This window comes from Podarcis bocagei (assembly GCF_964188305.1).
Source record: "Podarcis bocagei genome assembly, chromosome: 13".
In the NCBI taxonomy this organism is placed as follows: domain Eukaryota; kingdom Metazoa; phylum Chordata; class Lepidosauria; order Squamata; family Lacertidae; genus Podarcis; species Podarcis bocagei.
In genome coordinates this window covers 42,054,414-42,078,872 of record NC_138138.1, presented here as the reverse complement: position 1 = coordinate 42,078,872, position 24,459 = coordinate 42,054,414, and the positions used below count along the sequence as shown (strand labels likewise).

The 24,459-nt window shown below is 46.7% G+C and overlaps 1 protein-coding gene across 1 annotated transcript in view; it reads right to left on the bottom strand.

Moving 5' to 3' along the window:
• Window positions 1–5,978: 5,978 nt before the first annotated feature.
• The window catches only part of STX1B (syntaxin 1B), a 58,381-nt gene continuing 39,900 nt past the window's right edge, over window positions 5,979–24,459 (bottom strand). The window contains exons 2-10 of the mRNA XM_081165948.1: window positions 22,485–22,559; window positions 17,837–17,936; window positions 17,530–17,604; window positions 16,396–16,469; window positions 15,844–15,952; window positions 13,319–13,392; window positions 12,362–12,499; window positions 11,223–11,333; window positions 5,979–8,321 (exon numbers count right to left, since the gene is read on the bottom strand). Of these exons, the coding sequence (XP_081022074.1) occupies window positions 8,241–8,321; window positions 11,223–11,333; window positions 12,362–12,499; window positions 13,319–13,392; window positions 15,844–15,952; window positions 16,396–16,469; window positions 17,530–17,604; window positions 17,837–17,936; window positions 22,485–22,559 (837 nt within the window). The 3' untranslated portion in view covers window positions 5,979–8,240. The remainder of the gene's footprint in view (window positions 8,322–11,222; window positions 11,334–12,361; window positions 12,500–13,318; window positions 13,393–15,843; window positions 15,953–16,395; window positions 16,470–17,529; window positions 17,605–17,836; window positions 17,937–22,484; window positions 22,560–24,459) is intronic.

Sequence of the window (24,459 nt, the reverse complement as noted above, 5' to 3'; positions counted from 1 at the left end):
ACGAAAAATGCAGTTCACACAAGTATAAGCAGCTTTTCAGGGCAAACCATGTGTGGACTACATCTCCCACCATGCACTGCACACTTAATTTGGGCCAGTCCCGCCCACCGTAATTTCTCTAATAGATGAACCCCAGATATTGAATGGAAACTTTTTGGGCTTGGTTGAGGGTAATTACAGTTCCGTTCACATTTTTAATGTGTGTGTGTGTGTGTTTGAGTTGAACTGTGTCGGGGTGTGTTTTTGTGTTTACGTGTGTGTGTGTGTGTGTGTTTATATACACACACACAAAAAGATGAGCAGCACACCCACACCGGTAAGTCAGACCTATGTGTTCGATTTGCACGCTTGTGACACACACATTAATATACTGATATAGCTTAGCGGCTGAATTTGCAATGGCTTTTAGATATCCCAACACAATGATTTAGACCCTGAGCCACTTTGGAGTTAGTTTCCAACTGGGCTTTCTTGCCTGCTCAGCGATATGGGGGGTAGGGAGTGGTGGGGGGTAAACAGATTGCCTCTAAATGCACACATTAGAAACCCATTGCATAGCAAAAACGTGGCCTATACCAGTATACATAAATGTTATCTCTACCTCTCCACGATATAATACAGATAAATGGTTCTCAAATTGCCAGCGAGCTACAGCAGTGGAACTTCTCCCAAAAGAAGCCGAGGAAAAGACAAAGTTTCCAATTGCCCTCAGAGAAATGTATAGCCGAGATGAGTTTTGAAGGCAGTGTTAATAATCCTCAGCATTGGCAGCCAACTCAAGGGACAGGGCATGTGATCTGTGGTTTTGTTGAGGGCAGAGAGGGGAGGGGAGAGGTGGAGGGGCCCCCTCCAACCTCCTGGCCCAATCAAGGGGAGTCAAAAAAGGGATTTCATCTCCCGCAGCAACTGTTTGCCCTTTCCTTGGTAGACCCACCTTGCACTTTGAGAACCAATCGCACACACACACACACACACAAATAAATAGTCATAGCGCATAGTATTTAGGCACATTAAAAGCTGGACACAGGCATCAACAGTGTCACGTATGCATGTTAAGCATACTTTGTCATGCCAACAACACGTAACAGACGTTTGCCACACTCTGTACTCCAGTTATGTCCCCACAAGGTCTCGTAAGCATCCTGCGAATGTGAGGATTGTGTTAACTCTGGGTGATTTCTCTTAAGAGTCAAGCTTCGCGATCAGCAGACCTAATGCACTGCTTCGAGCTGTGGGTGGAAGATGGGCCATTTGAATGCTTGCTCAAGTACAGTATAACTTCCCTCCCTACGCAGAACAAACATATGCCGGCGAAATGGATGGGATTTATAAAGTACAGTACGCAGAAGGGCTCAAGCCCCTGGTCCTCTGCCTGCTGTCTGAAGTCATGTGGGTTCAGCACCAGGAGATAAGTCACACAGATCTGCTGACTGCATAGCTCAGCTCTAAAAAGAATAACTAATAGCGGCATTTTAAAATACGGTGATGGGGGTCCGCTTCTCCATTGTTGCTGAAGCTAAGGATGGGCAAACCCGTCAATTTCAGTTCCTCTACATTTCTCATTTTCACCAGTCTTTAAGTTCAGTTCTCCATATTTCAGTATGCAATGGGGGGGGGGGGGAGAGAGAAGGCTTCATGAAGAGTTGGAGAGCTTCATTACAAAATTCGGAGAAGGGCAAATTTCAAAGGGCAAATTTCAAATTGTTTCGGGAAGCATGAATTGGGTTGATTCTCGTTTAAATGTAAGCCGAATTACTAAAGGATCAGTGAACTTCCAGTGCATGGTTAGATCAATGTTTGCATTTTCTAGCTACCCTTTGATTCACATAATCAGGGTGGTTAAAATAACATAAAAAGGTGATGGGTTCCCCCAGTTTCCTCTTGTAAGTCTGTGCATTGTATTTGTAATGCAGGTTTCATTTGCAAGTAAAGTTTAGAATCGCTACCCTATTAAGCAGTATTTGAAAGATCATTCTTTGTTCTTCTATAACTGCATTCATTGTTTGTTAATTCTCCATTACTGGTGTGAACTAATCCAGATTGAGTGATCGTGTGAACCCCCGATCTGACACAAATTTGGTGGTGCTTTAAAAGAAAGAAAGAAAAGTTGCCCATAGAATCTTCCTATAAAGTCTGACAGCAAGGATGCCATATATATGAGGATACTTATACCTAGATCTCAAACCCCCTTACTCTGGAGCAACCTTTGCCCAAATCCCCGCTGAAGTTTAAGGATCTCCTCCTTCTGGAGTAAGCAGGGCAAAGGACTGCCAGTGATCACATGCAGAAAACCAGAAACGTACAGAGTATAACACACAGGCACACCCACACATATGCAAACACACATCACATACTGCTTGAAGTATACAACAAGCGTGTGTTTATATACGTTTACCTATATCCCCATCAGCTCCATTGTATATAGGTACAAAAAATCTCCACGCTAAACAAATGCTGAACATATCTACATACAGATATGTATTCACACACACACACACACACACACACACACACACACTTTATAAAATCAGAATCAAAGGTGACGGAAGAAATAGCAGATGCGTGAATGGGTAAGGGAAATGAGAGTTTGGAGGTGGGGGGAAATCACCGTTACCCACCCCAGTGGGAAAGTTGTATGGAGGACCCTTTTGTTGAAGAGAGTGAACCCTGGGGAACAGAATTGCAGGTGGAACTGGGCGGATCCTGAGCATTACAGAACGATTGGGCATCCTCCCTCTAGAATTGCATTATTTCCTCTAACCAGTCTGGAGTCATTCCACGCTAAAGGTCACCTTCTGCAGCCAAGAGGGTTGGATAATTTCCATCGTCGCTTCTGGCTACTTATTCCCATGTGGGTGACTCCTCAAATTTTCCACATTCAATGTGTTTTGAAGCCTGAGGCATCCACGGCTGGAACTTTGGGGGCTGCCCCGTATCTGCCTCCCAGTCCGGATTAGCAGGCTCAGGTAGCAGGAGGAAATTCTTGGGACATTCAAAAAGGTGTGCACACCTAGCTGTCACTGCTAGCGCATCGACAGGAAGTGAAAAAGTCGTGAGGGGATCAATGGCAGGGGTAGCCCATGAAAGGTTGTTGGTGGGGGGCTTTGTGCTTCCCTGACCTCTGTCCCTCACAATCTAGGAAGACCATCAAATGTAGAGTCCACTTCACTTTACACTGCGGCCATGGGAAACGGAAGACGCTTCCAGCGAAGAACAGGTCCATATGGACCTTGCCATCTTTGATAACTGGTGTGTTGAGGAATTCCTCAACACACCAGGAATTCCACACTGAGAACAGGGGCACAAGAAAGAAAGACGTGCCCTTTTGTCGGCCCAAATGACCCAGCCGAAAAGGAGGCTGCCCAATGCATCTCTGTATGCTCACTACTCGGGCTTTGTCAAATCAAGCAGGAATGGGGCATTTCTGCTGAGTCTCTGCATTGGGAGGGACTGGATGATGCAATGACGGTCAAGACAGAGACTTAGTAAACTGGCTTCCGCTCAAAGGAGGCAGAACAGGGATTTATGCAAAAACACTGGGTTGGGGTGGGGAACACTTCTTACACACTCTCAAACATCTCAGACGTAAGAATGCTCCCGAACTTTGAAAAACACTGCCCTACATGTTCCTAGAGAAATGTTACATTCTGGAGAAAATAATTTTCATGCTATTCTTTTAAAAAATAATAATACTATTTTTTCCCCAGAATGGTAACTCCACAACACAATCTACTCATAATATTATAATTGGATCGTTGGTACTCACTCCAGGTAATTCCAGATCTACAAAAGCCTACCAAGAAGCAGCTAATGTTCTACTACAAAATCTAATCATTGGGTGTGCTTTTTCTCTCTCTTCTTCTCCTTTTAAATAGAGATGCCATTTAAAGGAGCAAACGTCAACCAAGTGCTCCTGAAAAGGATGCATAGTTTGGGTGCTAAGGTTGCTGGCGCAGTTTGCATTGCTCGTTTTATTTTCTCGGAAAGGCAGAAAGCTATTTCACTAAACTCGACACAGGGGCACAGTATTACCTTACTCCGGAATACTGCACCACCTTTGGTAAGTGGGTTCTTAAATACTGCAGCACATTTGGCAAGGGTCAGAGTGTGGCTTCTTCTAATCGCACCAGGTGCTGTTGTTGTTTTCTGCTAAGGATACAGCATCATTAGGGTACTCTAGCAATGGAGTACTGTTACACAGGGGCGTGCATTTTAACACAAACAGGCCAATGGGATAATAATACTTTGCCAGTTTTTAAGAGCTGGGTAATGCGACTGTATCATGGCCAGAGTATGCTTTCAGGGCGATCAGTACCTTAGCACTGCTTCTTATTTCACAGGCACTGATACAACCGACAGCTAAGCTATACACTGTGCATAATTAGTTCTGTGCATGGAGTTTTGATATGGATATGCCTTTGCTTTTGCATTCAGGTGGGTTTGGGCTTTGGGTCTCTTTCCGCATGAGCGACGCTTTGTGCATGCAGAAATTGACCTGAAGATCCTCCCAGGACTTCCGTCTTCCTAGCCTGCGGTAGGTTCTCGTGCTGGTCTTCATGCACAGAAGGCAGAGCGAGGGATCGCCTCTCGTTTATGGCAGCCAGCGAGATCCCACAGCAGCCTAGCTGCTCAGTGTAGATAATGGAAGGTCACGAAAGATGATCACTGGGTCAAGGCAATGCGGCTGAGGGAACAGGGCAGAGGAATCAAAACAAGTAAAAAAAGCAACAGCCCAGATCCAAAGGCTGTGATCCCAAGTACATGTACCTGAAAGCAAGAACCACTTCACACATTCAGCAGAACCATGTGGTAAAGCACTTCGTGTGCCAAGCTGGGCTGTGGGTGGGGGGCAACTGGAGTTTTCAGCGCTCCAAAACTTCTTGCCAAAGAGAAAACAAGCATGTTTCAGGGAGACAGCTAGGTTGACTCTTTACTAGGATTCCGGACTTGAGAAGAAGGGTTTGTTATCAAACACACAACCCCCTATCTCTAATTTGAAATGGTCCAATGAAAGCTTTCCCTCCTGATTCTGCTGAAATGTAGAGACTGCCCTTAAGAGCCACTATAGGCGGGGGAACAACACACTCCGCAAAGGTCTCAGAAAAACCAAGGCATCCCTTTTTTTTCTCATGAGAGAATGGCAGCCATTTTGGGTGCCATGGTCTCGCACAATTTTGCGCCATGAATTCCCCCTGAAAAAAGCACGATCTCAGCAGCAACCCAAAATGCAAGGTTTGGCGGGGGGGGGGATCGTGGCGCGAGATCACAGCGCCCAAAATGGCGGCCGTTCTCTCACGAAAAAATATGGGAAGATGGTGTCCTTGTCTTTGCCTTCAAGGTGTTGGAAGGTATGGGCCAAATGATGTTGCATGGAATGCTATCAAATGCCTGCTGTATGAATTAAGCCTGTTCTAGTTGATGCATTTGGGATCACCCTTCAAGGGAACCAATTGCCATATAAGTAAGTCTACACTACTGGAGCATCAGCTGACAACTTTAGTATAGTTGAGGCTATTTTCTTCTATTTTGCTACTGATGGTAGCAACAACCTTACTATTTTATTTTATTTTAGTTCCACGTTGAACTGCAGGGAAGAAACCCTGACAGTCCTTCTCCATCAAGTCTGGAAAACTGGAATGTTATTAGAAAAATGAACAAGCCTTCTACTGTTGCCCGTGCCCCTTTCGCTAACAGCTGATTTCTGGCAGTGGATTACTAAGACAGGCGTCTCCGTTTCTGATTCGAAATCGCTCAGAGCTGAACTGCATGTTCAAAACCACCACATCCAGCAAGACCCCCCTGGAGCCATACCATCCATGTCAGCATGCAAGTGAGGGGGCTAGGTTCTAGAAGGTTCTCCTCCTCTCAGAATCTCTCTGAAAATAGAAAACGAGCACACCCAGGAGGAGATGAGGTTAAGCTGAAACCTATAAACTAGTTTTCCATTGGCAGGGAGAGGTGTTTTTTTTGGGGGGGGGTTAATGAAGAAGAATTCAAAATGTGAGAACTCCCCTGCAGTCTGACATGGTACACTCTGCATTTTGTGGGACATTTCTAAACAAGCACTGCAGCCCCAGAGGTGGCATTATTGGCCCACGAAGGTCCAAGGCAGATGCGACATTAGTCATGTGGCAGACCATGGCGTGGATGATATTTGAAAATAAACATAAATACTCACTGGGCCAGATAAGGACTATGGCAATGGTTTTGAGTGGAACTGCCCTGCTCCCCACATGTCTGCAGTGGGAGGGAAGCACCCACTGGTTGCTGGGCTTTCGTCCCACTGCAGAGAGCAGGCCCTCAAGGCACCTGATTCCAGTGGAGATGGTGGCAGCAGCAAATGGTTAAAGCTCCTACTCCACAGCCCTGATCATCCTCCGACACCCCCCTTCCTACTAATAGCTATTTATGATTTTTTAAAACATCATGCACACCAGGACAAAGTGTACGACTAACGTCACCTCTAGTTGTGGTCCTAATTTGAAGCCCAGAAGAGCGTCGTTTGCTCTGGTTTTCTTTTATTGCCAGATACAAATGAACTGAATTAATAATCCAGTCCTATGTGCAAAGGCTGGGAGAATGGCAGAGTGGCTGGTCACAGTCATGAGCTAGCAGTAGTTCAGAATTCTATTTTCTGGCGCATGTTGAAACAGGGCGACTGGACGCCACAGTCTCTGTTTTCTAGTCTTGGGTACATTCGCATCACAAGTTTTGAGGTAAGAGAGGAGCAAAATCTGCGGCTTTCCTGACGGCCCAACGTGGGAGCATTCCCTTTCCTAGCGCCCCTAAAGCAGATTCCTGGCTGCTGCAAATATTGCTTGATAATACTGTGCTGATATGTGAGCTTTGCCACGTTGCTTGCTCCCCGCTGATATGGCAATCTTTTAAAAAGGTGGTCGTTATCAACACACCAATTTAACGTGGCCGTAGTCCACACTGAGTGTCTTTGGAAGCTAGAGCAGCAGGAACTTTTGGATGCAACGATTCGATTTACTGCTACCCAAGTGACCTGGAGCGCCATGATAATTCTTGAAATCTGAGGGGCTGATCCAGTTAGTCTCTTACACATGCTGCCAGGCATGGGCAGCTCTCTGACAGCGGCAAGGGATGGGGTTGGGTCCTGTGGCAGGAAAGTTCTGCCTGTGGAGCCACACACAAGGTGGGGAAGACGGACGGACAAGGAAGAAGATGCAGCAGATGAACAGATTGTGCCCTGAGAATTGACTCAATTTTTCCAGGTACCTAAGAATGAAAACTTCAGGGTTGTTGTTGTTGTTTGTGTGTCTGTGTGTGTTTTGGAATACAGTCGAACTTAATCCATTCCGGGAGTCGAAACGGTTCAAAAACCAAGGTGCGGCTTCTGATTGGCTGCAGGAGTTCCTGCAGCCAATCGGAAGCTGTGGAAGCCACGACGGACGTTCGGCTTCTGAAAATCATTTGCAAACCGGAACACTCACTTCTGGGTTCGCGGTGTTCAGGAGCCAAAATGTCCGAGTACCAAGGCATTCGAGAACCAAGGCACGACTGTACTTGCAACGAATGCTACTTTTGGAAACGCCTGTTTCCCCCAAGGTTTCCCATTGCCAGATATGAAAAGGGAGTGTCTGTCAGTTGCGCGAGGTGTACCGTTCACCATTCCCTTTCTACAGGCAATGAGGGGGAACCTGAACACAGACCCTACCCCTGCGTGCAACAGAGTATGTTCCAAACAGCTGTGCGCTAGATCGCGGCCCTCGCTAGTGCCTAGTACTCCAGCATTAATGCTTCTGCCTATTCCCCCCCTCCCTTTCAGGTATCTCTCCTGTCCTAGCACTTTAAACAACGGCCCGTTTGGAGATGACTGCCCGATTCGTGGCCGGGTCCTTTCCCACGCTGAGACAGGAAAAGAGCTCCACGAACCATTTCTTCCCTCAGGGTTAACCATTGATATGAAGGGGGAAATCGCCGGGGTGGGCAGGAATTACACGTTTTGGACCATGGTGGAGGGGAGGGGAGAGGAGGTGCGGTTACGAGACACCCGGTTGAGGCCCAGAATCTCTGGAAATTCTGGGCAGAACCCTGGTGTCCAGCAAATGAGTAAAAATGGATGAGAAAGATGATGCTGAACAACAAACTTAGATTTGCTGACCCGATAAAGTTGTTTTTATCTATAGGTAGCTGGAACATGTGCTGTTATATCCACTGCATGTACAATTTTTAAATTATTATTATAATATTATTATTATTATTTTTGCTTTAATTTACAACCCAAGCGTGCCCCCAATGGAGGAGGCCAGTACTATACCGAGAACCACACAACAAATTATAATCATAATTTTCTTCTACATTACCCAAGAAAATCCATGGAGCAATACGGAAAAGGAGAGAGAGGAGGGAGGGGAGGAAAGAAAGACAAACGAGCATTAGTAACAGGCTGTGGTAGGCGAGGCGTTGAGTCTCAAACTGTGGGCCGCCATGTTGTGCACTCCTGCACAGTACACAATTGAAGCAACACATTTTCAGCAAAATACGAGTGGCTGTGATGCAAGGGAAGCCCAGGAACTGACTGGTGGCTGTAGACCCACCAAACCAGCCTTCCCTGACCTGTCATCCTCCAGCTGTTTTGGACTACAACACCCAGGCTGGCTGTGGCTGATGGGAGTTGTAGTCTGAAATCATCAGGTTCGGAAAGGCCTATACCAGGCCATGCACGTGCGTTTGAGTGGCAGCCACCAGAGAATGGACCAGGGCAGAGCTATCCATCACAAATGGTGTTTGATATCACCAACCAACACAGCAACCAAGAAGTAGACTCCCTTCCATCCTCACTTTGAATGCCTCCTCAAAATCTTTAATTTCCATCTTGGCCTTTGGCCATCCTGGCTATGGAGCAATGGGTCAGTGCATCTGGCTATTAACCAGAAGGTTGGTGGTTCGCGTCCGCCCAAGGATGGCTGTGGACAGGATTCCTGCACTGCAAGGAGTTGGACTAGATGACCCTCAGGGTCCCTTTGATTCTATGACTATCCCCTTTGTCCTCATTCCCAACCACCATCAGGTTTTCAGTACTTGCCACTGCGTTCCTCCATAGGCCAGCCTCCCTTCTCTCTGCACTTGTCAGCTTCCCCCTTGCCTATTTTAGAACGAAAGTTCGTTCCCACCTCTCAGGCTCTGTAAGATGCCATCAAAGCTGATGGCTTGGTATCAGACATGGGCCTGGGGAGGGTGGAGAGGATCTGGCTGGTGAGCAAATTCCTTATCTTCCTCACACCGCATAGGACAAGTTTTATGGGTGGGTGGGGCTGCCCACCTGTCAATCACCTGATATAACAATGATGTCTGCTGACCTCTTTTGACCCACATGGTCTGAAACCAAGCTGTGCAGGCAAAGGCATGAGGCTGTGATTGCTGGGGTTTGCAAAGCGTCACCAACACAACTACTAGGCAACCCTTGGCGATTGGCCAATTGGTACCTCCAAACTCAACACTGCCTATAACCCCCCCTTTCAGACTTTGTTGTCTAAAACATCTGGAGGGCCGAAGGTTGCTGAAGCCTGTTGTGATCCACAGGCCAACATTTCTGATAAATGTGTGATTTAGGATGAGTACACAGATTTTAATCAAGGGCTCCTTGCAAGAGCCCTTGTTGATAGCCTTATTGTAAAAGGACTGTATTCATAGATTCCTTTAAAAACAACCTTAATCCCAGTTCTGTCCCTATGATAATTGTTAACTGTTTTAATTCTCCAGTGTCTGTGTGCATAAAATTTTGAGAGTTGCATATAAAAATGCCTGCAAGGAAGGTCAATCAAGTTGCAGGACGCAAGGGAGAGGGCTTTCCTAATACTGGCCACAAATCTATGAAACTCTTCACCTGTTTATACATGATCAGCCCTTTCTATTCAGGTTTCTAAATGAGCTGTTTCTTCTTGTAAAAAAAACTTACTCATTCCAACATGCATTTCCTTGATGATTTCAGGTTGATGCTGTGGAAATGTATTTTTAAATCTTTCGGCCGAGAGCTATAATAAGCTCTTAACTGCTGTCAGTTTGTGGTGTTTAAAATAGTTGCTCGATTTTATAAACAGTTATGTTATGTACTGTCAGATGACTTGCAAGAGAGGCAACCTAACAATATTATAAGGAATAAATAAGGAACAGAGGGGAAAGAAACCCATTTGGTTTAGTTACCACAGGGGTGGGGAAGCTATCGAAATTTAATTTTAAAAAACCAAATAAATAAATTTCAGGCTGAGGGCCACATTTCCTCATGGACAGGCTTCTGGGGGCCACCCGTCAGCAGTGGGAGGGGCTAGACGCAGAAGTGGGAGGAGCAAGACCTACGACTCTTACCTGTCTACAATCGCCTACATGCCATAAGCCAGAGTTTTCTACACAACATGGACACACAACTCACTCCATCCAAGGAAGCAAGAAACAATTGTCGCAGTTCAATGACACATTCCAGGCTGGCAGAAGCAGTCAAGGAGAGAGTGGTGCATGGTCAGTGAGGGGCATGAGCGGCCTTGCGAGACTCCTGAGGGCCAGGGCAGATAGGCCTGGAGGGAATTCTCCACCCCTGAGTCACCATCATTTCCATTTAAAAGGGTTTCGGTTAGTATGGCTGTGAAACTCCTCCTTCTGAAGCATTGGAGTCAGAGGAGATAGTACCAAAAGAGAAGAAAAGGTCTGGTTCCAAGTAAGGCAGTTTCACTTAGGTTCAAAATTATAGTCATACCTTGGAAGTCGAATGGAATCCATTCTGGAAGTCCATTCGACTTCCAAAACCAAATTGCGGCTTCTGATTGGCTGCAGGAAGCTCCTGCAGCCAATCAGAAGCTGTGGAAGCCCCATCAGACGTTTGGGTTCCAAAAGAATGTTCGAAAACTGGAAGAGTCACTTCTGGGTTTGTGGCATTAAGGAGCCAAAACGTCCGAGTTCCAGGGAGTTTGGGATCCAAGGTACAACTGTATGTGGCAAATATGCCACAGAAGCCACTGTACCCACTTTATTTTTCGCTCCCAAAGAATCTGGAATCCATAGATAATTTCCTAATTGTGGAGATTTTCTCTTAGATCTCCCCTTCTTCTGAACTTGGCTTGACTCCTCAGTTTTCCGTTCTCAGCCATGCCTTCTCCAACCCATTTTACTCATTCCAGGTTCCTGACTGCCTCTTGCGCCTAGAGGGGAACATTAGCCCCTCTCTGCCTTCCTTGCCCCGTGTCCCAACCGCTCCTACTTACCCTCCGAGCCTTGCTCTGGTATTTTACAGCTTTCTTGGTGTCAGAGACGGCTCTTTCCACGTAATCAACGGAGTGCTCGACATTGTATTCAATGCGGTCAATCATCTCCCCCTGAAATGGTAGAAAGTGGCGACTTGTGAAGGTAAGGCGAGTTAATTCAGTCAACGGCTATGGCTGATAATCTGATCATCCTGACTCTTTCCTCCAAGGTTAACATATCCACAACAACCCTGCGAGGCTCAGGACAACAACTAGCCAGAAACAATTCAATGGGTTTTTATGGCTCCATGGGTTTTGAACCCAAGTCTTTCCCAGTTAAAGCCCAAACCTCTGTGCTCATTGATTTGGTTTGTACATGTTTCATGTGAAGTACTCCACACACAATAACTCCCAGCCAAGGTTTAACTTGAGCAAAGGGATACAAACATGAAATCCTAGTTGGGGGCAGGGGGGGTTGGCTGTCAGAGCTCAGCTTGGAAAATGTGCTTCTGAACATGTACAAAGTTTTCTTTCTTAGCAAAGAGGAGCCACTCACCTGAGAATACAGGGCAAGGTGTGTGTGTGTGTGTGTGTGTGTGTGAGAGAGAGAGAGAGAGAGAGAGAGAGAGAGAGAGAGAAGTTTCCAGGTAACTGAGCCCTGAGACTTCTCATTTTAAAATTTTAGAATTACAGATACTGAAGCTATTATACTGAATCACCGAGATCCCTCTGCACTGACTTCTGAGGGGTGTGTGTGATGAAGTCTGTAGTCCCCAATGAAATTATTTTATTTATTTACTTATAAGCAAGACCTAGAACTGCTGTGTGGAGTGCTCCTGTTCAAGATTCCAGATTTTTATTTTTGCCTTTTTTATTATCACTGCCAGCCATTTTGCTTCTGATGGTGGGAGCACCCATGGACGGGCCTCATATGGAGACCCCAGAAACACAGGTGGGTCAATGCTGGAGAATGCACTGGGGTCCTAAGCCATGCAGGGTGTTAAAGGTAAGGAATAGGGAGCCACTGGAATTGGTTTCCAAGCGGGGTATGATATGATCCCATCTCCTGGTCCCTCTCCGTTGTCTCGCTGCTGCGTTGTGAACTGACTGACTCACACAGCGTCTTCAAGGACAGCTCCACATTGACCCTGCGGCCGTACCTGGCTCTCCACCAACATAGCCATGTCCACAAACATGTCATGAAGCTCCCGGATGCTGGTTTCCAGTTTGATAATCTCGTTGTGCCGGGTTTCGATCTCGTTCAGGGCCTGCTTCGTCATCTGTGAGTCCATTTTGATCTGAAGGAAACAACACGAGTCAAGACGAAAGAAAGAAAGACAGACAGACAGACAGACAGAATTCTGCACTAAGGAAAACTCCCGCACTCCAATGTCCCCACAACCCTCTGGGGAAGCCTCCATCCCACATTTTGAGTAAACAATGTAAATTGACAAGCAGTGATACAGATTGAAAGACAGAACCACATAGACTTGTTAAATGTGGCTGTTGTCCTAAGAACCACAGCTTCTGTTGTCGTTGTTGTTGTTAAAAGTTGTATACCACCCTATACCTGTAGGTCTCAGGGTGGTTCACAACATAAAGTTACAATATAAAAGCACAAAATACATGATAGAAATAATTAAAACAATTAACAGTACTATAATGTATACAAACTAATAAAAAGTACACTCCCAACAAAAGCCCCTAAACAATACCCCGGTATACAAATTAACATAAAACATTTGAAAACAATTTTAAAGAACCCCATCCCCAAATAAAACAGCACCCACCCAAGTTAGAGCCCCATCCCTGTTAGAACAATGGACCAAAGAGGTTAAGAGGAGGAACCCGGAGAGCCTGCTTCTTATATGTTAAGATATGTTGGCAAACTTCTATTCCCTATGACTATAAAGGGAAGCAGGGAAGAACAGGGCATTGTAATATCAGTGGTTGGGGTTGACATTCTGCCCCTCCTTGAACCTGCTTACTTCATTCCCAGTCCGACCCATAAATTCCAAGGACCCCCAGTGCAGTTTCCTAGCAGAGCACCCCAACCTTGTCTTTTCCTAAGCTTGGAACCACAAGACGGCCATGTCTGACATGCTTGGGATACGTACGTCATCGGTGAAGATTGCCAACTTTCCACTCTCCAGCATGTCTTCTAGCTCCTCGTTAGTTGTTGTCCTGCCAGCTGCAAAAAGGGAAGACCAAAGCCATGATGAATTGCCACACTTTATAATACAGTCCCCACCCGCGGCATCACCTTATCGCTTCAACAAAGCATTCGCACCCTGGCCTCCCAATGAGGAAACTGGCATATTGTTTGTTTTGATCTCCTTGTTTCCAGTTCATGTAAAAGTGAGCAGGCTCCCGTCCACCAGTGAAGCGTGCAACTACTGGCAAGAGGGTGGCAGGAGAATATGCTTTTAGGACAGCCCAGTGGTGTAGCGTGGGTTGCTAGCAGCTGGGGTCGTGTGGAAGGGAGGGAAACGGACTGAGTACGGATGTGCATTCAACTGCCTAATGGTGTCCGTGTCACTCAGGAGATCGCAGTCTCAGAGATAAGAAAAGAAGAGTCGCTCTGTTGTCTGGAGAGGTCACTTCCTGGTTTGCATGGAGAAGCTGTTTTCAACAGAGCCCAGCAATGGAAGCAGGAAGCTGCATCAGACCTTCCACGTATCTTTATTTTCCAGGGACAGTCCTGGATTTACAGAAGCCGTCCCAGTTTCTGATTTGACCCCAGAATGTTCCTATTTTCATCAGAGAAATGTTGAAGGGTATGGACTTATGCAATCCCCGAGCCAAGGAGAGAAGTAGCTGTGCAACCTTTAGAAAACATCTGAAAGCAGCCCTCTATCGGGAAGTTTTTAGGGCAACCCAGTTAGATGGATGAAGTATAGATAATGAAATAATAATAATAATAATAATAATAATAATAATAATAATAATAATAATTGAATAGGATGAAAGCACCTAGCTATAGACAGCAGCTCTGCCTTTTAAAAACCCACAGTGGCTACTTGCCCCTATGAGGCAAAGGCAGCTGCTACAAAAAAACAGCCGCAACAAAGTATAACTGAGGATGGGTTGGTGTGTGGCAGCTCCTCGCACTTCAGTGTTCACGCCTGCTCGAGGTTGTTGTGTGAGCCCAGGCCCCTGATCTCAGATAATAAGAGGCCAGCGGCCATCACAAGGCAGTGAGGAAAAGCCACTCTGCACATGCTCGGTAACACTCTCATCTTCATCGTGGAGACCAAAGCTATCAGTGGCTACTATATGTTCTGCCTCCACTGTTGGAGGCAAGATACCTCAGAATGCTAGTTGTCAGGAATCGCAAGTGTGGAGAGTTGTCCTCAGGCCCTACCATAGGGTAAAGCTAAAGGGACCCCTGACCATTAGGTCCAGTCGTGGCCGACTCTGGGGTTGCGGCGCTCATCACGCTTTATTGGCCAAGGGAGCCAGCGTACAGCTTCCGGGTCATGTGGCCAGCATGACTAAGCCGCTTCTGGCGAACCAGAGCAGCGCATGGAAATGCTGTTTACCTTCCCGCCGGAGCGGTACCTATTTATCTACTTTGCACTTTGACGTGCTTTCGAACTGCTAGGTTGGCAGGAGCAGGGACTGAGCAACGGGAGCTCACCCCGTCGTGGAGATTCGAACCGCCGACCTTCTGATCGGCAAGTCCTAGGCTCTGTGGTTTAACCCATAGCTCCACCCGTGTCCCAACATAAGGTAGGGTTGCAATATTCCAAAAAGTGAATATCCGGACAGAAAAGTTGTTGAGCTTTTTTTTTTTTTGCCGTATGTCCGGATTTTTCTGGACATTTTGCCAAGATCCCAAAGGACCAGAGGGAAGTGTTTGTGTATGCTACAACGGCCGCTCGGATGCTACTAGCCCAGAGATGAAACGAAGAGATAACCCCGACCAGAGAAGAATGGCAAATCAAGTTGATGGAATATGCTGAAATGGCAAAACTAACCGGGAAGCTCGGGAATCAAGAAGACAAGAAATTTAAAAAAGAATGGGAAATGTTTATAATGTATATACAAAATCATTGTAAACAGGTCAAAGCATTAGCAGGATTTTAAAGACACATGTAATGTAACAGAACGTATAGATAATTTAGGAAGATGAAAAATGGGAGAAGTATTGATATGCAGTTGAAAATAGAATCAATAGGATGGGATGGGGGCGGAGTCAGGAGATTCAGAGTAATCTTGAGAATTAGTAGATTGGGAATTGTTTTTCTTGTATGTTTATATTTTGGAAAACCAAATAAAAAATTGTTTCAGGGAGAGAAGGGGGGGGGCAGGCCTTTGGCCTTATCCTCAGGACTCTTCTTATGTCCTTATCGTTAACGTCATATATTTCAGCTCTTTCCTCACTAGTTACTGGATGAATGCAATTGTAGGATCACAGAACTGCAAAGTTGGAAGGGACACCAAGGGTCATTCTGACTACCCCCAGACAATGCAGGAATCTCAGCTAAATAATCCCTGACAGAAAGCTAACCGACATGAAGGAGAGTCCTCCACCTTCCTAGATTGCCGGAGAGTTCAATATTTAGGGGGAAACGTACCTAACAGGCCAGACCTAAGGAGGGAAGGCAGGAAATATATACAAGAGAGAGAATTAACGTACTTATCTCCAGCTGCCTCTGGATACGGTCCTTGCACCGGTCTCGATATTTGGACTGGGTTGTGTTGTATTCCGTCATCACCTCCACGAACTTGCGGGAAAGGGTCGAGTGCTAGGCAGTGAAATGGGAAGTCAGTCATGTTGGGACAGAGAGGAAGTCACCAAAGAGAGCGGGCCGTACCCCTCATTCCCTCCACTCCCCTGTTTCAATTTAAGACCCATACCTATTGATCACAGACCTTTGGAATGGTGCGTGTGGGGGGGGGGGAGGGGAAATTGTTACACAAATGAGCTAAGGCTTCTGGCTGGCTGCTGTGAGAGCAGAATGCTGGCCTGGATGGGCCATTGGCCTGATCCTGCAGGTCTCCCCCCAGGGTTTAGATGCATGGATTTAAAAACAATTTGGTCAGCTAAATGGGCGCCCCCAATTAACCAGAAAGTTTTTAAAAAAACAAAGCATGCAATTTATTTTAAATATAGGTACTTTGGGGATGAGGGTGGGGGAGAAGAAGGAGAAATAAGGCAAAATCCAATATATGTGATGAAGACAAGTACCTGCGTTTTCCGGATCCGCAAGTCAGCCGAGGATCGGTTCTGCACCTCTTCCTGCTCGATTCCCTGCTCAATCGCTGTAGAGAGGACAAGGGCAAAGAGATCAGGGCAGCTTTAGCAGAGAATGAAGAACTGTCTGGGTCAGAGCCTGGAGTTTCTGGCTTCTTCTGCTGCTGCCTCTAGTGGTGAGCTGCCAAGTTGCAGGTTCAAAGCTACCTAAGGGCTAGGACAGGAGCCGGCAACCTAAGGCCCATGGGCCACAAGCGGCCCATGGAGGTCGTTTAACTGACCCATGGACCCCCACCGCCTGCTCGGTCAGCTCCTGTGCACCACGCTAAAACAGCACGGAGCAGAGTGGGGACCACCTTCCGGAATGCTGTCCGGCTTCCCATTGGCTTGCGATGGTTTGACCTCTTTTCCGTTTTAACAGTACAAATTCTACAAACGCCCTCCATATCTCCTCAGAATCATTTCTCCTGCATATTCCCCGTCCTACTCTATTCCAAACTTAAAAACGGAAAGCGTAATGCTGGTGGTCAACAAAAGAGGTTTAAAGATTGTTTCAAGGCAAATCTGTAGTATAAACACCGACAACTGGGAAACACTGGCCTGCAAGCGCTCCAGTTGGAGAACAGCCTTTACCAAAGGTGTCATGGGCTTTGAAGACACTCAAACTCAGGATGCAAGGGAGAAACGTGCTAAGAGGAAGGCACAGTTGGCAAATCCACACCATGATCAACTCCCGCCCAGAAACCAATGTACCCACTGTGGAAGGACGTGTGGGTCCAGAATTGGCCTCCGCAGTTACTTACGGACTCATTGTTAAAACCGTGTTTATGGAAGACAATCTTACTCGGCTACGAGTGATCGCCAAAGATGAAAGAAAAAGAAGAATGGCACGTGTTAATTAATAGCTATATCCCACACCTCTTTATACCATTCTTCTATTCTATATTCTGCTTGCCCCTTCCACTTCTTGGCTATAATAGTTCGTGCAGCTGTCAATAAGTTTGTGAGCAAGTCCTCCATAGCCTGCGAACCTTCCACTCCATCGTAAATGGGTTACAATGCTACCTCTGGAATTTCGGTCATATAGATATATATAATAACTCTATGTTGGGGAGACCCAGCTCTTACCTTTCAACTTGGAGCGCACCTTGTTGGCAGTCTTCTTGATGTCAGCTGTGAGATCCTCCAGTTCCTGCTTGGTCTCTACAAGGAAAATGCAAAAATAAATAAATGGAGGGAGTGTTTTGACAGCAGACCCGGGAGATGATTGAACTGTGTCCGTTCCCCCACATGCATTGTTTGCCTTCATCCTTGCGCAGGATCTAGAGAGAGAGCCTTGCGCACCCATCTTGGGCAAATTCACGTGTGGCACGGGGCGTGTGCAAGCGCCATGGGACAGCATCACTAGACGTGGGCCTCTGGGTGTTCCACTCACTCTCATCTGGGTTGGGGGCAGCCAAGATGGCACTGTGCTGCTTCTTCACCAGTTCCACATCTTCCGAGAGTTTCTCAATGCAGCCGCGGATCTCCTCTACCTGGGGAAAGACAGGGAGGCAAGAAGCGAGCATGGGACCTCTCTCCTGTTGTGGTTCCTTGAACGCCCACCGCTAAGTAATTGATACAGTGACCCAGGGCTGCCATGGTCAATACGGGTCCTCTGTGCTGCATTTAGCCAATCGTGGAGCCACAGAACTCTTAGGGTTGGAGGAGATTCCATGAAGGAGCCAAAGAGGCGGGAAAAGGAGAGAGCGATACACAGGCCTTGTTTTCACATTCCGCCTGAATGTTGCCATGTGCAGAGCGAGAGCATCAGGCGGGGGGGGGGGGGAAGTACCTCTGGCACCATCAATGCCCTGATCAACTTAGGTCCAAGGTACCTCAGGGACTGCTTGAACCCTATATCTCAGCTCAACCACTGAGATCATCTGCAGTAGTGTCAATGGTTGTTCCCTGAGTTGGTGAGGCTTATTTCACAACAAGGAACTGAGATTTTGGTGCCATAGGGCCAGGATCGTGGAATAATCTGCCAATACAGTGGGCAACTTCTGCTTATTTTTTTAAAATAATTAATAATATAACTGTCCATAATATTTAACTGATTTAAAGTTTTTTTTAAAAAATGCTCTTTATTTCATTGTTTTATGTGCAATTGTGTAAAACCGCTCTGATTTTTTAAATTAATGAACAACAGTATATAAATATTTTTTATAAATGAATAAAAACAAATATTTCTTTGCACTGACAGTTTTGCTACGGTTCACTGAGACTATGATCTCTTTGTCAGACCGTAATACAATAACATGCAATATAAGAAATAAACAAATCAGCCAATTAAAAAAGCAATAGGAATATTTAATGCAGACATGTCACAGAGCAGCTGAATGAAGCTTGGGGACTTCTGGCGGTCCATGAACTACAGTTTGGGAAACTCTGACTTAAATGTTCCCTAAATACCTTTTTGTCGGTCTGATAGAGTAGTTTTCCTCAGTTAAATGACTGTAAGGCCTCAGCATGGCCACCAGGGAGCACTGTGCTGAAGAAAGGAGTTGAAATACGGGGCCCGGAGGCAAACTACCAGGAGACGCTCTCCAAGGTCCTGAAATCTGCAGCCGACTCGCCCACGACAGACAATAGCTTTGCTGGTGCCCCTCAATCAAGCATCACAAATCCTGGGCCAGCCCTGCTTCCCTCATGCAGCGGAATCACAGTTTCAGGTTCGATGGGACAGCTGCATATTCCTCAGGGTTCCGTCCAAGTCTACAGTTCTATGATTCTATGTTGGAACAGAGTGCAGCTTTCGAACTCAGGTCTGCCTCAGTCGTGTATAAAGAGGGGTGTGAACTAAGAGGATTTGTAGGACATATGGAGTTCATGGGTATAAGAATCCCCATCCATTGTTTAACTTCCCCAGAGTTTCTCCCCGTGTGGGCTTTTCCTCCCCTACAGACCCACTTACAGAGCTAGAGCACAGCTGAGGGAAAATGACTTCATAAATGAGGTTTCAGGGAGGCAGCCACCAATTTAGTAGTTCTCTTTGGGGGAAGCTGCCAGTCTAAGCAGGAGAGGGGCAGGCCCAGGTCTTAAATAGATGGGTCTTCCACTATCATATGTAGCCTGAGCCCAAATGTCCACAAATTGATCCAGTGTGGCGTAGTGGTTAGAGGCTCAGACTAGGACCCAGGAGGCCAGGGTTCGAATCACCACTCTGCCATGCAGCTCGCTGGGTGACCTTGGGCCAGTCACTGCCTGTCAGCCTAATCTACCTCTCAGGGTTGTTGTGGGAATTAAATGGGGGGGACGGACACATACACCGCCTCAAGCTCACTGGAGAGAAAAGGGGGGCCACAAAAGCAATAAATAAGATTGGATCGTTAATTATGGGTCTCACTGGTAACTAACTCCCTGATGAGTGCTGAGGCTGATAAGAATCCAGGCACCCACCGGAAAAGACTGCAAGAATGTTTACAATCTTGGGTCAAAGCTACGCAACAACATTTGCTAATTTTGCATGAAATGATGCAATCTGTATGCTTTATTTGAGAGAGGGAGGGTGAGTGGGCTGTAGGTGGTTTTTATTTTTAATAGAACTTGGAATTCAAAGGAAAGAGAGGCAAGAGCTGTCTGAGGCATGGATTTCCTGCAAGCAGCCACAGCACGCTGCGGAATTGCTTCAGAGAAATGGCAAGATTTCTCCGGGGTGTAGTGCGATGATCTCAGCCACGAGTTGCGACTTGTGAACAAGACCCAACAAGCGAACGTGGATTTCACAGTTGTGGGTGGCTGCCATCCCGGTGGCATCTCTCTGCCTCCCCCCCTCCAATCCTTCCACCTCTGACGCCCGCGCATCGCAGAGGCTGCATAGAATCATTAACAAGATGCACTTGCATACTAAAAGCCATGCTGCTTGAATATTAATGCGCTCCGCTCTCGTGCAGATCCCAGGCACGTGTCTAAGCAGGAGTTAATTCAGGGCATAGGGGGCTCGTAGGCTCCGTCTCCTATGCAAAAGCAGTCTCCGAAGAAGTGGGAAGGAGAGGACCTGGAACAAGGGTGGCCACCTTCTCTAATCCTGGCAGCCATTTGGTTTCCGCACAGCGGTCTGGGAGCTGGAAGTATGTATTGCTGCACAAAACCGACCTCTTTACGGGTTCTCAGACTCTATAATGAAGCAAGAGCTCTCCAGCGTGAAAGGACCTCATTGTTCAGAGGCAAATAGGCTCAGGCACGGCTGAGGAATGACGTACCAAACCCAAAACAAGAGGAAACATTAAACTGTAGAATCTCTCCCTCCCTCCCTCACACAGACACCCCTTTCGAAAACTATTTCTTTCCCTTACGCTTTGAAACCCAGGGTTGTATCCAATGCTACTCAAGAGTAGACCCATTGAAATGCATAAACACAACTAACTGAGGTTCGTTAATTTCAGTAAGTCTACTCTGAGCATAGGAGCCAACTCCGAGGGGCTGAGGTCCCTTTGGCCCTCCCAATAAAATATCTGAGGGGACCAGCCCCCCCCCCAAAAAATTGATGGGCCATTCAAATAGTGTGCATGTGACACATTTTGTGATTGATTATGCAGGTCAGGGCTTACCCCCCCCAATATTTTATTCAAGTTGGCACCCCTGAATCTGAGGAAATTTAAGTTGGAGATAACCCCTAGATGGTCGCCAGCTGGTCTCCTTAAATCTGTGTCTGCCCTGATCATTAAATAATGTGTTTTGAGTGAGGGGGTTTAGTTTTCAGAGGGGGTGTAAGCTTCCCTGCTCACCGTTGACTCCCTTGTGGTCTGTCTCTTTGACCAAGGGGGAAATGCTTCAGACGAGGGGCTGGGGGGAAGAAGAAGCAGGCAAGAGGGGAGGTTTAGCTCCCCTCCCCTCATTCCTCCTATTTTGCTTTTGTGTGAGAGAGAGATTGGGTGAAGCCTAGGTTTAAAGAGGCTGCTATCGTGCCCTTTACAGACCTCAGAGAACTTGTTTTTTAAAAGAAATAAATGTGTTTGCTAACTGCCACATGAACGAGACAACAGTATTTACTAGTATAGTCATACCTTGGTTGATGAACAACTTGCGAGTCAAACGTTTTGGCTCCTAAAGGCCCCGAACCCAAACATGAGTGTTCCAGTTTGCAAACGTTCTTTTGGAACCCAAACATCTGGCGCAGCTTCCTGTAGCCAATTGGAAGCCATACCTTGGTTTCCGAACATTTCAGAAGTCGAATGGACTTCCAGAACAGGTTCTGTTTGGCTTCCAAGATACGACTGTAGTAGACATCAAGTGTTAAAACAAGTGACGAGTATAGCCTGCAATATGCCAAATCAGCCACCCCAGTGCCATCCAGATGTTCTGTACTACAACTCCCATTAGTCCTGGACATGATGGGAGTTGTAGTTCAGAAAAACTGGAGGGTACCGGGTTTGCAAAGTCTAGCCTATAGAGCCATGGATTCTTAAGCTATATTTCAGTGCAACCTCCCTTAGGAGTGCAACCTCCCTTAGCCATGGCTCAAGAAGTTAAGCTTCTACAGAAAGGGGAGAGGGACCCTTTGCCCTCCAGATGTTGTCGGGCTTCATTTCTCATCAGTCCAGGCCAGCACAGCCAAAGGGCAAGGATGATGGGAACTGTAGTCCAGCATCATCTGGAGTTGCCACAGGTTCTCTGCCACTGGTCAAGATCTCATGACTGTTGAGATAAGCTTCAAAATATATGGGCAAAACCTGGGGAGATGTCAGAAGCCGGAAAGGAGTATGATTACTCAAGGGGTAGGACTTGGTACAATATGTAGTGCAGCCTTCACCCCTCCGAGTGTCTTCCAGTTGCTTTGGACTACAACTCCCATCAGCCCCAGCCCTTATGGGAGTTGTAGTCCAAAAAAGCAGGAAGGCACCAGGTTGGCGAACGCTGTTGTAATTCAAGCAGAGCACCAGATAAATGAGAGCAGAACAACAGACCAAAGAAGAGCCCACACCAAGGTCCATGCCAGGGATGGGGGACCTGCAGCCTTCCAGATGTTAGACCACAACTCTCAGCATCCCTGACCACTGACCATGCTGCTGTGACACCTTCAAGGCTGTTCTTCCTCTTACCTGTTCGAAGAACTCATCCATGAAATGGTCTCGGTCCACGTGCACCACCTCTTCCTCATCGTCGCTGTCTTTGGCCTGCCCAAGAGACAACATTTCCACAGGTTAGGACACCCTCCTGGCTCTGTCCTCAAGGATACCCTGATGCTCTCCTCTTCTGTGTGTTTCCAAGCACACATATCATGTAGCCAATTGCTATTTTTTCACTACACAGTGAAAAGTGGGAGGGGGAACCATTTGGGGGAAAGCAGCAAGCTTTTAACCTTTCCCAATTGCCGCTTCTCCCCTATTTAAGCAGATGCACACAGACACTCAGCAGACTCCCCCAACCAGTATTTCAGGCCCTTGTTTCTGTTGCAAATATCCATATTCCTTCCTAGGCCTCATTCTTTCCCACCCTCTTTCTCTATGATTTGCCTCTTGCATTTACTTCTTGATTCTTTATCTGTATTTCGGTAGAGCAGAGCAGCAGTTTCGTCGTAGCCCATACGACATCATAAAAAGTAAAGATGCTTGGGATGACTCCCCTCTTCCTAGCCCAAGTAAGAGATGTTGCCAACCATCAGAAAGGAAGAATTAGATAGCCATGGTTTCTGAAAGGCGCCATTGCTATGAATCTCGTAACACGAAATCGCCGTCCTCAGCAGAAAACAAGCCAAGAAAACATGATTGAAAGGGCAAGTGTGAGACTTCACACTTCACACCCTTCAGCAAAAGTTTGTTAGGGAGAAAGGGAATGACCAGGGGAGCCAGGAAAATGCCATATATTCAGTGAGAAGGAAGAGATGGAGGAGTGTTTGTGGTTGCTACATGTTTTGGGTTCATTCCACCTCGTTTTTAATTCTGAGGCTCAGCCCTGGAATAAGCGAAGCAATAATGAAGAGTTTACTGTAGCTGACCACATGCAGAGATGTCTGCTTTGCTATGGGTTAACCACAACCAGCCCCTATTCATTTATTTTAAAAATATTGCTAACCACCCTTCGTCAACTGATTCCTGTGGAATATACAAAAGTGTGGAGAAGGTCCCTAGACATCTGGGATTAAAAACAGGGTGATCGGGGGACATAGAACACGCTCCCACTAGGCAAACTTGAAATGTCACAACTCACATTTTAAAAATTAAGAACTGTCTAAAACCCCAAGAGGGAGAAGTAACAGATTAATCTTCTCAAACTGGCAATGAAATCCAGGAATCATGTCTTCTTGCTCTAAGAAGCTACACCCCTTTCCGGCTCCTAGAGCTGAGGAGAAAACTTGAGGGCCTGTTTTCTAGAAATGTATCCAGTTTCCTTTTGGATCTACAAGGAAAACCCAGGAGACCCAGCTCCCCACACTTCCATCCCACAAGGCCTCATTTCCGTTCCAGAGCGAAGAGTCGGGTTAGAGAACCCAAAAGAAATACCACAAACAGTTGCCTAATGCAGGGGGGGGGGGGACGACGACGACGACTATTTGTGGACTAGGCAGGCCCAGCCTCCAAGGTTCCTTTTAATTGTGTGGTCATGATGACTTGTGTTCATGATGGCATGGGGTGGTTATTCACAATCTCACTTTCATGGCTGGTTTGCAGGTGCAACAGTTTGAGGGCATACATATTGCTTTGTTTCCGGTCTCATAACTTCCTCCTGAAATCCCGCAACGTTTTATTATACCGCTATATTCCGGGAAGTGTGTGTTTGTTATGTCCTGCTTTGCCCCTCCAAATCATGACAATGTGACAGCTCCCAGCAAAGACTAAGGTAAAGGTAAAGGGACCCCTGACCATTAGGTCCAGTCGTGGCCGACTCTGGGGTTGTGGCGCTCATCTCACTTTATTGGCCGAGGGAGCCGGCATACAGCTTCTGGGTCATGTGGCCAACATGACTAAACCGCTACTGGAGAACCAGAGCAGTGCACGGAAACGCCGTTTACCTTCCCGCCGGAGCGGTACCTATTCATCTACTCAGTGGCGTAGCGTGGGTTGTCAGCACCCGGGG